Here is a 16,248-nt window from a genome sequence, read left to right as displayed (position 1 = left end):
TGACGGTCAACTATATATTTTTATTACTTACTGTATGATGTTTCAAAATAAGTTTGTCTGGTTTGCAGTGTCTTCTAACACATCTTCCTCAGCTCACAAAAAATGTTAGTGATTGTGAGCAATAGATGTGTGTTTTCCACATATGAGTGTAATTTGTTTTTCTCCCCCATCCCATCATCTTGTGGTTGCATGCCTTGTTTAGTTAGTCTTTCCTCACTAATAAAATATATACTCTGATGAAATTGAGAAATGTTGAAAAGTTCATTGTTCGATTTAGTTATGACATGGTGAATGTTGCCATTCCACAGCCACAAAATTTGTAAATTGAATTTGGTCTTTGTCCATTACACTTGGTGTGTGAACAATATTTTTTTTCTCTCTCAGGATATATATATATATATATATATATATATATATATATATATATATATATATATAGACACACACACGTGTGTGTGTGTGTGTGTCTGTGTGTGTGTGTGTGTGGTGTGTGTGTGTGTTATCTCCCTTAATTCTTACTTATCTTCTGTCCTTTATACTTATACCCCTTCCTGTTCTCTCAGGTCTTCTGCTGAAAAACTCCTTCGAGTCCCCAGCACATCTTCAAAGACATTTGGCCTGATGAATCAAGCACCTTCTGTTTGGAATTCTCTTCCTCTGGATCTCCGTCACTTAGTTACCAGCGTTGTCCTCTTTCAAAACAAACTTGAGAACCCATCTGTTCAAACAGGCCTTTAGGTGTGATGAAGTATAGCTAATTGTCCTCCTCTTACCTACCCCACTTTACCCTCTACTGAAATCATCATGTAGTGTGTGTGTGTGTGTTGTGTGTATCTGTGGATGGGTGTTTGTGTGTGCGTGAGTATGTGTGTGTGTGTGCGAGAGCATGTGTGCGCGCGCGCGTGTGTGTAGGATATTTTTGTCGCGCGCGCGTGTGTGTGTGTGTGTGTTATTCATACCTGCAATTTGTAGTATTGTCTTGGTGTATAGATATACATATATGTGTTGTTTTTTTCATGTACAGAGGTATGTTATTATGCGCTATTGTACATGTGCTGTTTCATGCTTGGCGCTTAGTGCCCATTACATGGGGAGTTTGCGCCATATAAGTGCTGTTGTTATCATTATTATTATCATTATCAATGTGTGTTGTGCCATGATGAACACGGACAATACAACATAAACATTACTGAGCTTTTTGTGCAGTGCTGAAACACTAATTTATGCTGACTCACGTTACGTTATAGCCCAATCAATACAGAGGAAAATGTAGAAACAAAAGCAAAGCAGTACAGTACAGTACAGCAAAGCAGTCTCAATGATCTCAGATCTACAGTGTCATTGCTATTTGCGGTGGTTTAATACCATTTGTTTTAGGCCGAAATCACTTTCCTCTGCCTTGTAGAAATCCTGATCTCCATAGTTGCAAAACATCTCTAAAAATTACTAAAAGTACCATGTCAACTGAATGTATGAACCTGTTTCAATCCGTTCTTGTGAACACGCAGGAAGAAGTTCAATTTCACTTTTAATGTTATCCATATCAGTACGTGTAAGCTGGGTTATACAAACTTGAATACATCCCGAAAACGAAGTATAACTGTTTGGATGACAAAGTAAAAACGATCGTTCATGTAAAAGTGCGCTTGTGCATATCTTGATCGGATCTGGATTTTACTAGAATGTGTCACACTCTTGCATAACATCAACGAAGTAAACACGTAAGTTGCCCATGACAACCGAGGAAATATTCCGGCGATTCAGATTATACAGACGCTTATAATAAACTCTCCATACGAACGGCGAAAGAGACGACGTTAACAGCGTTTCACCCCAATTACCATCATCAAAATATTCCAAGCGGAAGGCTCTTATACTGAAGAGGTGAATGTTGACAAAGAATACCACAATTCTGACGACGGAAGATAAAGGTTGGGTCATTGAGACACCCACTGGACATCCGAGGGGTCTGTGTAGAGAAGAAGAGAGGACTGGCCGTACTGAGTGAGTTAAAATGGAAGAGACTGCAACTGTTCTGAAAAAATCATCCGATTTTTCGCGACATCAGGCAGCTCCTTTCGGTGGCATGCTTCACAATGCGGATGACGATTTCTCACGGTGAAATGTTCTGCATGTATCGAAGCTACAGTGTATCCAGTTATCTGCTTTGTAGCAGTGTACTTACGATCATACATTATCCAAGGGGCTTAATCCTCGTACCTTTATTTACTTACGTAACATTATTATTATCGGCTTAGTAGTTACAATGGTATCGCATCACCAACGATCTTCATGAACCCATGCCAGTGCAAACATTACAACATCACAGAATCCATCCTCAAGCGAGGAGACTGACAGAAAAGTAGTAAAAAGCTTAACTGATACTGTATTCCGCCGCAGTTCACAAAACACAAGTGATGATGCCTTTGTGCAAGCGTACCGCATTTCCTTTCCCGACCGACGGTGGTTTTGCACGAGAATGATAGAAAACTACAACAACAACAACAAACAAAAAAAAAGTAAAAATTTGCATGAGAATTAGAGAAAACTAAAAAATAAAAATAAAATAATAATAATAATAAAAGAATGTTTTGCATGAGAATTAGAGAAAACTACAGTATCAGTATCAGTAGCTCAAGGAGGCGTCACTGCGTTCGGACAAATCCATATACGCTACACCACATCTGCCAAGCAGATGCCTGACCAGCAGCGTAACCCAACGCGCTTAAGAGAGAAAACTACAACAACAACAAAATGTTTTGCATGAGAATTAGAGAAAGCTACCAAAACCCTTTTAGCATGACCGATAAGTTTTACGAAAAATTAATGAGACAAGTGACCGAATGCCTGCCACTTCATAAGTTTTTGCGCCTTATAAATATTATTATTAGTAGTAGTAGTTCTTTTTATGTATTTATCTATTATTTATTTATTTTTTATTATTTCATTTTATTTTATTTAGTTTTTTTCTCTCTCTCTCAAGGCCTGACTAAGCGCGTTGGGTTACGCTGCTGGTCAGGCATCTGCTTGGCAGATGTGGTGTAGCGTATATGGATTTATCCGAACGCAGTGACGCCTCCTTGAGCTACTGAAACTGAAACTGAAACTGAAAACTGCCACCACTCAGTGATGGGTCATTTCAAATTGTATGCCTCAATGACCGATGACCGACACGAAAACTAAACTCTGTGTACATGTATTTTCGTGTGTGTGTGAGAGAGAGAGTGTGGGTGTGTCCAACAAACAGACTCAAAGCTTTCCCCTCTGATCCCCGTTTTCCCAGCCCCACACCACATTGTCCCAAGTTCAGCGGTGCCAGAAACAGTCTCAGCTTCCGGTGCAGCTCGCCAGGTGACGTCATTCGAAGAAGAAGGGGAGCTTACTCTCCGACATCCGTTTCTTGAAGACAGCGTCAAGTTGTTCACTCTGTGCCACCGTGAACCAGTTCTTCCAGTCTGCGATCTCCCCTGTGGAGTGACAATACAGATGGGATTTACAGGGGGTTTTGTTTGTATGGGTTTTTTTTTGTTTTGTTTTGTTTTTTGTTTTTGTTGTTGTTGTTTGTTTTTTTTTTGTTTTGTTTTTTTTTTTTTTTGTTTTTGTTTTGTTGTTGTTGTTTTGTTGTTGTTGTGTTTGTTTTGTTTTGTTTTGTTTTGTTTTTTTTTTTGGGGGGGGGGTTGGTAGTAGTTGTTCTTGTCTTTTTTTTATTTGTCTGAATATCTATCTTCTCTGTGTGTCTGAATGTCTATCTTCTCTCTGTGTCTGAATGTCTATCTTCTCTCTGTGTCTGTCTCCCTTGGTTTCTTTCACACACTCTTCGTTCTTGCTCATATGTTCAAATTGCTTGCTTGTTCTGGTGTGTGTGTGTGTGTGTGTGTGTGTGTGTGTGTGTGTGTGTGCTCTCTCGTGCTTGTTTGTGGGCGTGGGTGAGTATATATGTACTGTGTGTGTGCAAGCAGGAGATACATTCACATACAACAAGGTGTGGATACATGGATGGATGATTATCTAGCACAACAAACAACTTCGGCTTCTTTTGGAGAATATGTTGTTGGGAGACTCAGAGAGCGAGACACAGACAAACAGAGAGAAATGCAGAAAGAAAAAAGCAAACAGAAGATAGAAAAGCAGACAGGCAGACTGAGATAAAAATGGACGTAAGGAAAAAGAATTAAATAGATACAGACAGACAGATAATGAAAGAGAGACACAGAAACGCACAGTGAGAAAGTGAGTGAGAGAGAGAGAAAGATAAAGTGACACAAACTGAGCCGGACAGAGAGAGAGACAGAGAGACAGGCAGATATATTGGGAGACGACCGTCCAGTCACGAATACACCCTTTCATTTCTTATTGAACAGAACAGAAATGAAACGGGTCGTCTGACCTTTCCGGTACATTCCGCCACTCTCCTTTGTCCACACCGTCTCTCCGAAAATTTCTGGGCTCTTAGCTTCTTTCACTGCCTTCAGTTTGAGGAACTGACAGGCTTCAGCGATTTGCTCACACAGTTGTCTGCCCCTGTTGAGGCCCAGGAACTGGTCTATCTTCATGATCTGTCCCACAGGATCCTGCAACGAATAACAATAACCTGGTTCATGAACGGGTGACTGTCGACGAAAGGAGAACTTGCACTTTGTTCCAGCACGATAATCTCCCTAGCATTACAGCTGTCAGTGGGGAAATCAGCGAAAGCAAGAAAGAAAGCCACGATTTGAAGTGATGTGTCTTCATCTTGCCAAGCGTAACAGTACTTATTTGCTGCCTGATATTTCTCTTTCTCAGACCCTCACTTACCTCCAAGTCAAACCGGTAGAGAATGTCACTTTGTTGTAATTTTTTTTTTACTTTCCTGTGTTTTCCAGGCGAGTTCTTCACATTTATTTTTTTCATTATTTTTTTTAAGGGGATTCATTACGGAGACAAGTGATGTCTGATTACATTGTTGTTGTCAACCCCTTCTCGCAAAATTGACTGGAAAATCAAACTGAGCGTCCAGTCATTTGAATGAGACGATAAACCGAAGTTCCGTGTGCATAAATCACATGGCGCACCGGCTGAAAAACAATCCATAGTAACAAACGTGTCCTCTGGCAAAATTCTATTTTTAAAAAAATCCATTCTGATACGTAAAGGTATAATATCATCCGCATGCACTCAAAGAGCTGATTAAGTGCACTGAGTTATGTTGCTGGCCAGGCATCTACCTAGCTGATGTGGTGTAGCGTATATGACTTTATCCGAACACAGTGACGTCTACTTGAAAAACTGAAACCGAAAATTGAAACAAGCCAACACTGACATCGGTTCTAATGTTTGCAAGATAAACTATGTGTTCAACACGAGTGCCAAGCTTAAATGTTCTTTCAAAATCCTGTTCTGTATTTTGTGTGTAAACTTCTTGTTCGTTTGACGGGAAAATTTTGCCCATGAATAACTACGTGTTCTATATGTGTTGTTTCTTTTATGAATATGTGTTAATACCTTCTTCATCAGCTCATAGCAGGAGAGGAAGATATCATCCGGATGATCGCTCTTTGCTTTCTCCCAGTCCAACACGTGATCAAACCAGTCCCCGAACCAGTCTGAAAGCTCACACACACACACACACACACACACACACACACACACACATACACACACACATGTTAACAACTAACAATAACTATTAAATAACTAAAACTGAGGTGACATCTGTGACGTAGTGTCATGGTTCACGATTGGTTGGTTGTTGACACGACGGAAGCTATGATAAAAAGTGCGAATGGAAGCTTTTGGTGTCGATATTTTCCTCTTCGAAATATTCTGAATGATTATCAGATCCAAACGTTGTATTTGTGAAAGTGCGCACACCGCTGAGACAGTCGGTAACAGTCGTTAACTCACTCAGTACGGCCAGTCCTCTCTTCTCCTCTACACAGACCCCTCGGATGTCCAGTGGGTGTCTCAATGACCCAACCTTTAGCTCCCGTCGTAAGAATTGTGGTATTCTTTGTCAACATTCACCTCTTCAGTATAAGAGCCTTCCTCTTGCAATATTTTGATGATCGTAATTGGGGTGAAACGCTGTCAACTTCGTCTCTTTCGCCGTTCATATGGAGAGAGTTAAACCAGATTGATGTCAGGAGGTGACACATCTTCAACCAGTCATGCTCCTGATTAATGGTTTGGTTTCTAAAGCTTGCTTTGTCAAGGTGAACACTGTTACCACAATTATCTCACCACCGTGGTCTTATCTATCATCATTTAAATGATGATGGTGCCATTAATAAGGGAATAGTTCGAAAACTGTTGGGAATAGTTACGGTAGTAATAGCAACAGCAACATTAATTATAGGAAAACAGGTAAGCGACAGCAGAGGTAGTTTGCAAGTCTGCAATGGATTGGATTGAACAGTATTTTAGTGCACCACACTGCATTGCAGCGCTTTATACTGTAGTGCATTGCATTAATAATAATAATAATAATGATAATAATGGTATTCATATAGCGCTGAATCTTGAGCAAAGACAAATCAAAGCGCTTTCGCACCAGTCATTCACACGCATGCATAACTCTAAAACTGGAGAAACAGAAAACAAGGACGAGGCAGGGGAGGGAGGCTATTTTGGGAAGAGGTGGGTTTTAAGGCCAGACTTGAAAGAGCTGAGTGTGGAGACTTGAGGAAGCGAAGGAGGAAGTTCATTCCAATTGCATGGTCCAGAGACAGAGAAAAAACTGCGTCCAACAGAGGAGTGTTTGAATCTGGGTATGCGAAAACAGTGGATTCGAAGCCGATCGTAGTGAGCGAGATGGAGTGTGGAGGTGAAGGCAGCCGCAGAGATAAGAAGGGGAAGATTTGTGAATACATTCATAACATAGAGTACTGATTACAGTGTTCGTCACGGTTATCAGACTTCCCTTTGTGAAGTTCGAGTGACTTCTCACTGCAGGGAATCAGCGGGTCGGCTTGAGTACAGCACCACTATTTCCGTATGTGTAACTGCAACCATTTTATCTAATACAGAATTATGTACAAATACTTTGTTCATTTACGCACAAGAAATGTATGCTGAACCCTACTTCAGTGTCGTCTGACGTGAAAGACTGCAATCAGAGGCGTAGGTGAGGGGGTGGGGGTGTCGGAAGGGTGTAGGTTTTGCATTGTTAGAAACCTCGACCATTCACGATTGTCGGGTCGCCCAACACTCACATCCAGAGTCGATCATGAGATCGAAGAAGTGGGACCAAGTGCCCTCATAGGATGGTATGAGTTTGATGCCACGGACGAGGTTGTAGAACGACACCCAACAGTCCTTGGGGTTCCGGTAACAGTAGATGACCTTCACCTTCTTCTCGCTTGCTTGCTGGGGTAGAAGGTGATACCTGTCACACATAAAAGCATCCATCCATCTCTCCACATATTCATTAATTCAATCGTCTGTCAATCTACAATACATACATACATACATCAGTCTGGTATTAATGTATCCATTAATGTATCCAGCCATGTGTATGTCCATACCAACAACGTGTTCATCACACAGTGAATTGACATACATACATACATACATACATACATACATACATGCATAGAAACATACATACACGGACACATACATACATGCATGGACACATACATACATAGACACATACAAACATCAGCCTGGTATTAATGTATCCAACCATGTGTATGTCCATACCAACAACATGTTCTTCACACAGTGAATTCACATGCCTATATACATACGTACGTAAAGACAGACAGACACACAGACAAACCATATTATACAGGTCAAGTCATATCAACTCCAAAACCAGTTCACGTTATCATCATCTTCGTGCATGTACTTGAATGTCACTCAAAAAAGAGAGAAAAGTTAATTCAATGTGTTTATATGAGCCACCTTTTACTTGACCGCATTGTCTGTCTTTGTAATGCAGCTGATGCGGTGACATATTGCTGTGTGAGGCATTTCACATTGTGTCCTGGATTGCAACAGCACGCATATCAAATTTTTTCTTTTCCAAGGATACTAACTAATTTGATGACACGGGTAACATTATACCCCAGTATGTTGATGCTAATACACGATGTACAACCAAGACATGGGAAATCTGTTTTTGATGCTGTTCCACTCATGAATTTAACTATTTATTTATCTGTTTGTTTGTTTATTCAGTGTGTGTGTGTGTGTGTGTGTGCGTGCGTGTGTGTGTGTGTGTGTGTGTGTGTGTGTGTGTGTGTGTGTGTGTGTGTGTGTGTGCAATGTGTGCCTCGTGTCTTTTAGTCCTTAAGGTTTCATGACAAAATGAAATTGATTCCATCCTATTCTGAGCACCTTGGGTACTTGCCAGACTGACAACAACAGTAGTCCATAAAACAAAGCACAAAAGAATTTTACGACATAATTGAATGAAGAAAAAGATCATCGGGCAGACCATCTGGAGAGAACATCAAGGCAGAAGACACTATTAATCCAACAGCTCCATTTTGTGTGTGGTTTTCCCATGCCTTTTATCTATTCTGTTCTGGTAATTGATAAACAGTAATAATAGTAGGCCTCCTTCGGTCATGGCTGACCATGGATACAGTATATCCGACCTAATGTCTAATTGGGCTGTCTGCTTGAACCAAGCAGCGTCGCCTGTTGCTGTAGAGACCGATGCGAGAGAGACAGTCTCTGTCGCAGCGATCACATGTGTAAGCTGATGCTGGTCTGTCGGCTGCTGTCCCTTTTCTGCGAGCTCGCTTTTCTGCTGCAGCAGCTGACAGTTTGTCCTCACCAATCCGTAGCTGATTCTTGAGAGTGCTTCTCCATCTGTTGCGGTCATCTGCAAGGCCCTCCCAGGACTCAGTGTTGATCTCAAGTGCCTTCATGTCACGTTTGCAAACGTCTTTGTATCTCAGCTGTGGGCGGCCGATGCTTCTGTGCCCTGTGACGAGCTCTCCATTAAGGATGTCTTTTGGGATGCGACCTGGGAGAAGCGGTCCATTAGTGACTGCAAGTCCCGCTGGGTGTGGGTCACAACTGCGGCATCGTCAGCAAAAAGCATGTCCCTGATGAGGGCTTTGCGGACTTTTGTCCTTGCTCTGAGGCGGGCGAGATTGAAGAAGAGCCTGCCATTTGATCTGGTCCGCAGGTAGATCCCTTCTTGCGCTGTGCTGAACGCATGTCTCAGGAGAAAAGCAAAGAAGATTCCAAATAGGGTGGGGGCGAAGACACAGCCTTGTTTGACACCGCTGCGTACGTCGAAGGGCTTGGAGAGGTTACCATTAAACTGCACCGTCCCTTTCATGTTGGAGTGGGAGGACTCAATCAAGCTGTGCAGTTTGGGGGGGCAGCCAATCTTTCGAAGATCCCTGAAAAGGCCGTCTCTGCTGACTAGGTCAAAGGCCTTGGTGAGGTCAATGAATGCGACATACAGGGGCATCCTCTGCTCTCTGCACTTCTCCTGGATTTGGCGAAGGGAGAAGATCATGTCTACCGTGGATCTCTCTGCTCGAAAACCGCACTGTCATTCCGGGTAAACGCGTTCGGCCAGTTTCTGCAGACGAATTAGGGGGACCCGAGCGTAGACTTTTGATAAACATTAATAATAGTAGGCCTCCTTCGGTCATGGCTGACCTAATGTCTAATTGGGCTGTCTGATTGGACCAAGCAGCGTCGCCTGTGACTGTAGAGACCGATGCATTTTGATTATTACTCATTACGATGTTTTATGCTGTCTTTTTCAGTATGTGTCAATGGGTTTTCACAACATTTCATGACACCACGCCCACACTCTCTTGTCTGTGTGTGTGTGTGTGTGTGTGTGTGTGTGTGTGTGTGTGTGTGTGTGTGTGTGTGTGTGTGTGTGTGTGTGTGTGTGTGTGTGTGTGTGTGTGTGTGTGTGTGTGTGTGTGTGTGTGAAAATAATATTACTCATTACGATGTTTTATGCTATCTTTTTCAGTATGTGTCAACGGGTTTGCACAACATTTCATGACACCACGCCCACTCTACCTCAGATGGGTGGCGTAGGTACGTGGTCGATCCGTTGCGGGCAGTTTATCGAGGTCTATCCACTCAAGGTGGTCCTCCTCAACACGACCCACGTAGTCCGCAGTGTTTTGCAACAGCATGTTAACGATTTCGTGATGCCAGAAGGTACCTGGGTGGGCGAAATCATCGTCAACCAAAATGATGTGTGCGTGCGTAAAGCGAGAATGAGAATGTGGAAAGGTTGGGTTTGTTTTTTCAGACTGAATATCTACTGCCTGCTGCCTGTCTGTGCAATCTATCTATCTATCTATCTATCTATCTATCTATCTATCTATGAATATATGAATATATATATATATATATATATGTGTGTGTGTGTGTGTGTGTGTGTGTGTGTGTGTGTGTGTACGCAGTATACAAATATACTTGAATATACTTATATACTTATACTGTATGTACTTAATACTCATGTGTATAGCAGACAAAAGACAAAAAGCACTGAAAGGAGATTACAAATGAAATCTCTTCGTGGAAGTGGAAAAGGGCATACCAGTTCTATCTGTCTATCTACCTGTCTATCTATCTGTTTGTCTATCTATCTATCTATCTATCTATCTATGTGTTCATCGTAAGCATACTTCTGGAAATAAAAACCTTTATCTTCATAATGAATGTGTAAAACGTGTGCATGTGTGTGCATGTGTGTGTGTGTGTGTGTGTGTGTGTGTGTGTGTGTGTGTGTGTGTGTGTGTGTGTGTGTGTTTAACATAATCATTGCAGTATTCTTGATAAACATAATATATCACCACGTAGTAATAAGTAATTGGGGGAAAAGGAAGAAAAAGAGGAAGGTGAAGAGGAGGTAAGGAGGAGTCTCACCGCTTCGAGGAAATGACGTAATAAGTATGTCGTCATCCCTCAGTTTCATGTGACGTGTCTTCTTCAGGTGTGCCCTGTAGTCCTGAACGTGAAGGGACGGTGGGTACCACACCTCACCACCGTTTCCATAGTAAATGTCGTTGCCATGGCGATCCTTGAGCTGGGTTGCTACGATCATCTTGGCTGTTGAATATCGTTCTGTGAAATCCGCTCCACCCTTCACCCACGAGGTCCGGCACGGGCGAGAATCCAGCACAAAAATCGTCTCACAGCTGCAACCGTCGAGGCCATACAATATGAAAAAACAAACACGTGCAAAGTGTTTTCACACACAATAGCAGTGTCTCAAAGAGAAAAAAATAACTATGTAGATTCTCTCTCTGTCTCTCTTTCTTTCTCTCTCTGGAGGCACGCAATAATTATGCAAATACAAGATGTATGCACGCGCTTGATCTTGACAACTAGTCTTTTTTTTCTTCTTCTTTCTTTAAATTATCATTGTCTGACTACTTTCAGCAGAAGCGAGAACTGTGACAGGAGGAGGAAGGCATGAAATCAGTCCAGTGTACGGGAAGAAGACGTCAGGTGTTCGCAAGTTCCAGCTTTACATATTCTGCTTCATTTTTCCGTTGTTCACTCACTGTGTGTGTGTGTGTGTGTGTGTGTGTGTGTGCTGCAAGAGTGTTTTCTTTCTTTCTTTCAGTCATGCTGCTCAGTCATCGTTAGTTTTTTTTTCCCCCGCTGTCTTTGCGCCGCGCGTACGCGGTGTCATGTTTAACAAATACTCAACTTGTTCTACTGCTGGCTGCGGCTGTGGTCTGCTCACAGCGGAGACACGACAACACAGAAGACATGTTGCGGCATGTATTGTCGCCCCTGCATGGATTGTTGCCCCTGCATGGATTGTCGCCGGCGACATTACGTGCATCCCTCACTGCAAATATTGTTGCCCCTCTGCACTGGTGCTCTTGTTGGTGTTGTTGTTGTTGTTATGTGCGTGTGTTCGTGTGGGCACGTGCATATGAGATTGCTGTGTGCTTGTTTTTGTGAGGGTATGCGTGCGCGTGTACATCGTGTTTGTGTTTGAGAGAAAATTCGTGTTTGTGTAAGAGGGATGTAGTGGTGGTGGACAGGAGTGGGTAATACATGTGGTGTGCGTGTGTATGTGTGTATGTCTGCGTGTTTGTGCGTGCGGATGTCTGTGTGTGTGTGTGTGTGTGTGTGTGTGTGTGTGTGTGTGTTGTCTTATCTGCGAGAACACAGCTCCTCAACGACGCCACGCTGGGTCGTAAAGTTACAGCACAACTTCTCACGCAGTGAGATCGTACAAGTAAAACAGTGGATGGGTTGTAAATTGGTCAGGCTTGGCTACTGTCACTCTGTGTGTGTGTGTGTGTGTGTGTGTGTGTGTGTGTGTGTGTGTGTGTGTGTGTGTGATCTTATCTGCGAGAGCGGACACAGCCCTTCAACGACTCTACGCTGTGTCGTAAAATTTATGTCACTGACAACTCTTTACTCACTCCTCAAAACAGCATCAGAACAGAGGGGCGAAAATTCGAACAGCGGTGAGGGCTTCACATATTATCGTCGGCGACAATCCATGCAGAGGTGACAATCCATGCAGAGGTGACAATCCATCCATGCATGCAGAGGTGACAATCCATGCATGCAGAGGTGACAATCTATGCAGAGGTGACAATCTATGCAGTGACAATCATGCAGAGGTGACAATCTATGACAATCCATGCAGAGGTGACAATCCATGCATGCAGAGGTGACAATCCATGCAGAGGTGACAATCCATCCATGCATGCAGAGGTGACAATCCATGCATGCAGAGGTGACAATCCATGCAGAGGTGACAATCCATGCAGTGACAATCCATGCAGAGGTGACAATCTATCCATGCAGAGGTGACAATCCATGCAGAGGTGACAATCCATGCAGAGGTGACAATCCATGCAGTGACAATCCATGCAGAGGTGACAATCCATACATGCAGAGGTGACAATCCATGCAGTGACAATCCATGCAGAGGAGACAATCCATGCAGAGATGACAAACCATGCAGAGGTGACAATCCATACATACAGAGGTGACAATCCATGCAGAAGTGACAATCCATGCCGCACTCAGACACAATGTCTGTGGGCGGGGTGTAAAGTTCCCCTCATAATTCGACTAGTGCTATGTGTGTGTGAGCACTGCAGCCTTCCTGTTTGCGGAGGGCTTTGACTGCCACTGACATTTCACTGTTATCTGGCTATCTCAGCGCACAGTCTGGCTTCCTTTGTCGCAGATGAAAACCCTCTCTCTCTCTGTCTCTGTCACACACACACACACACACACACACACACACACACACACACACAGAAATTTGTTTGAAATATGCCCATAAAAGTGGGTAATTATATATAATGATTAAAAAACAAAAAAAACAAAAAAAAGCAACCATTAATAAAGATAATTCATAATGAAATAAATACGTGAATGAGCGAATGAATAAATATATAGATGAGTAAATAACAAATGAAATAAATAAATAGATAAATGAAAGGTTTGGGGTGTTTTGTTTTTTTTAGCCAGAGAATGGCTTGTCGTCACACACATGTCATGGTGTCTGTCCGTTTCCACTTTTACAGACATAAATAACAAGGAAAGTTTATTATAGTGTTGTTGTTTTTTCAGCGAAAATAATTTTTAAAGCGCTGGTTCACCATACTTGTACAATACATTATGTGAAGGCATCATGTGAACCTTTCATGCTGTCTGCCTATAAATACAAATCATGAACAGGACAACGGTTATTACATTTCAGTAACTAACTCAATTGACAAAAAAATAAAATGAAATATAATAATAATAATAATAATAAGAGTAATAATAATACACCCCCCCACCCCCACCCCCACCCCCCGAAAAATCCCAACTACCTCAATTGACAGTTATAAAAGTGTTTATCGTTTCGGAAACACTGATTGGTTACAACTCAATGCAAAACATTCGCTACGATCAGGAATTACGAAACAGGCACCAGCGCCGGCCCAGCTGTCTCCGTGTACAAACATCTTATCACCCACAGTGATGATATAAACTACACGTTATTCTGGTATGTTTTTCACAACACCATACACGACTCACATTCTAGTCTGCTTACACACATCAATGCACACAAATGGATAGGAACACGCAACTTCATGTCTGACTTGCCGACATCTGAAGCCACACGACAGTCGTAATTTTTTTTTTTTTTAATCACAAGACACTTACTTTCCTGGGTTAAACGCAGACCAACAATCCTGCATATGGCAGTCAGTTCAGAGAAAAATCTTAAAGAAATTGAACTCCAAGGAAAACGTTAGAAACTTGAAAGAAAACTACGCTGGTACAGCCACGTGATCACAGGATAATGGAAAACAATAAAACAAAACACACACAAAAACAACAACAACAAACACACACACACACACACACACACACACACACACACACACACACACACACACACACACACACACACAAACCATTCCCCCAAGAAACTGTTCAGGGAAATGGAAGTAAAAACAGAAAGAAAACAATGTTCGGCTGACAATATCGAAAATATTGCACGATGAAAATATACAGTCTTGAGTCTTGACATATTTATTGATTAGGCCTTTGACCCATATCAACAGAGGTTAACACATCTAGAGGTTAGTATGAAAATAACACAAACATATAATTGATAATTCACATATTTCTGTTTTAAAAAATTTTTGTAAATGTAAGTGGCGAGACGTGTTTGAACGTTTGTGTTTTTGTTAGCGAATAACAACGACAGTTGGAAGATGGAAGGACGATTGAAATACTTCTTTGCAATATACAACTCCCTAAGTTCATAGTATGATGAAAATATACAGAGAAAAAGTGAAAGTGAGTATGGGTGGGGAGTGGGGCAGATAAAGACAGACACACAGGGTAGGTAAGCCTAATTGCGAACGACCCAGTCGAAGCGACCACCTCAACGTGTGCACTGTGAAGATAACCTAACCGTCCGATTGTCAAACATACTAGTAGTTCATTTGTTGTTGAAGGCTTTCTCCCACTGGTTGCACCAAATGTTCGTCTGCTCATTATTTTCAACGTCTTGTCGACGTTTGAAATAGCAGGGGTGCCTGAGGGTAAATGCGAACGGGCAAGTCAAATTGAGAACGATGGCTTTGGGAACATGAAGACAATTAAAACAGAAGCAGGTCTTTAACTCATTAGACATGATATATTATTGGAACATCGCATCAGACTGTTGTATTGTTGGTTTTGATAACACATGCGCACAAACATACATTTTAACACACACACACACCCCTCACCGCACACAAACACACCCGTTTGAGAGTGTTCAGTAAGTGTGCAGCATCGTTCACAAATAGACTTCACGACAAAATATCCTACATCTAATTACAAACGACACTATTTTGCAGTTTCCTGTCAAAACTGATATTCTGATCTGTCACCAGTATGCTTTCTTAAATTCTCCCAGCACTGGTAATGCAAATGTCTGATCAAATTAACCGTTTTAAACGGTGTCAAAGTCCTACAAATTGCTTCGCTTGATTTTAGGATTTTGAGAGCACGTTTGTCACCTTGGTCGGCAGAGAAGAAAGAGCGCGGAAATATCCAGAAATAGCTGATGTTTGACTGGTTCTTGGAAATGGATTTTCATTAAGGGATTAGAAAAAGGTCGAAGGAGACGTTAAACTGTGAAATGCAGCCGTTAAGAACACTTCGAAGTAGGGCGGTAAACGAATCGTTCGCAATTACACGCTGTTCGGAATTACCCATACCTTTCCTGTGGTGACCAATAGGGGGGAGGGAGGGGGAGGGGGGGGTTGTGGTTTGGGAAAGAAGTGAATTGCTAGGGAAAAGACATCGTAAAAAGCAACAATTTAAATTCAATAAACAAATAATAAACAAATTAGGAAAGAAAGAACGAAATTTCAACACAAAGGAAGAGCACACACACACACACACACACACACACACACACACACACTCACTCACTCACACACACATACTCACTCACTCACATACAAACGCACGCAAGCACGCACAATCACTCCTAACACGAATTGTAACCCACCTCCACAACTTACTTTTTATGTTGTCAATGGTAATTCCGCATCAAGTTTTGTCTTCAACTGTATTCCACAACTACAACAATATAGCACAGCGGCAAAACTCAAATCCGGATGGAAAATTTTGTAAGAAACGTACTGGGGTTTTTTGCTGTTGTTTTTATTCTCTCCGAGAATTACGCTTTCAATCGGACCTTCAAATATTGAAGTCTCTCAGATAATGTTTCGTAGTTCGCTGCCGCCACGGGCCATACTGCACTGGTGTTCCTAAAGACACGGCGATTTTGTG

The 16,248-nt window shown here is 42.0% G+C and overlaps 1 protein-coding gene across 2 annotated transcripts; it reads right to left on the bottom strand.

The window, feature by feature from the left end:
• Window positions 1-486: 486 nt before the first annotated feature.
• Window positions 487-16,180, bottom strand: LOC143294998 (sulfotransferase 1C2A-like). 2 transcript variants are annotated; one of them, XM_076606531.1, is made up of 7 exons: window positions 15,978-16,180; window positions 10,846-11,117; window positions 9,988-10,135; window positions 7,194-7,366; window positions 5,485-5,585; window positions 4,388-4,571; window positions 487-3,467 (listed from the first exon to the last, which is right to left on the bottom strand). In XM_076606531.1, the coding sequence occupies exons 2-7, from the start codon at window positions 11,021-11,023 to the stop codon at window positions 3,358-3,360; spliced, it is 894 nt and encodes a 297-aa protein (XP_076462646.1). In that variant the 5' UTR covers window positions 11,024-11,117; window positions 15,978-16,180; the 3' UTR covers window positions 487-3,357. The 2 variants fall into 2 exon arrangements, with proteins under 2 accessions (XP_076462646.1, XP_076462645.1); XM_076606530.1 differs by lacking the exon at window positions 15,978-16,180 and having other exon boundaries at window positions 10,846-11,615.
• Window positions 16,181-16,248: the final 68 nt, after the last annotated feature.

The sequence above is a fragment of the Babylonia areolata genome, chromosome 20 (assembly GCF_041734735.1).
Source record: "Babylonia areolata isolate BAREFJ2019XMU chromosome 20, ASM4173473v1, whole genome shotgun sequence".
Taxonomy (NCBI): domain Eukaryota; kingdom Metazoa; phylum Mollusca; class Gastropoda; order Neogastropoda; family Buccinidae; genus Babylonia; species Babylonia areolata.
Note: the sequence above shows the minus strand (reverse complement) of the source record. Positions and strands in the feature narration are given on the sequence as shown.

Bases quoted from the DNA above. Each gene is read 5' to 3' on its own strand.
- LOC143294998 (XM_076606531.1), bottom strand. From the start codon at position 11,023: ATGATCGTAGCAACCCAGCTCAAGGATCGCCATGGCAACGACATTTAC. The intron at 5,586-7,193 runs GTGAGTGTTGGG...GTGAGCTTTCAG, and splicing joins TCTCATGATCGACTCTGGAT to ACTGGTTCGGGGACTGGTTT. The intron at 3,468-4,387 runs GTCAGACGACCC...GTCACTCCACAG, and splicing joins TGGCGGAATGTACCGGAAAG to GGGAGATCGCAGACTGGAAG.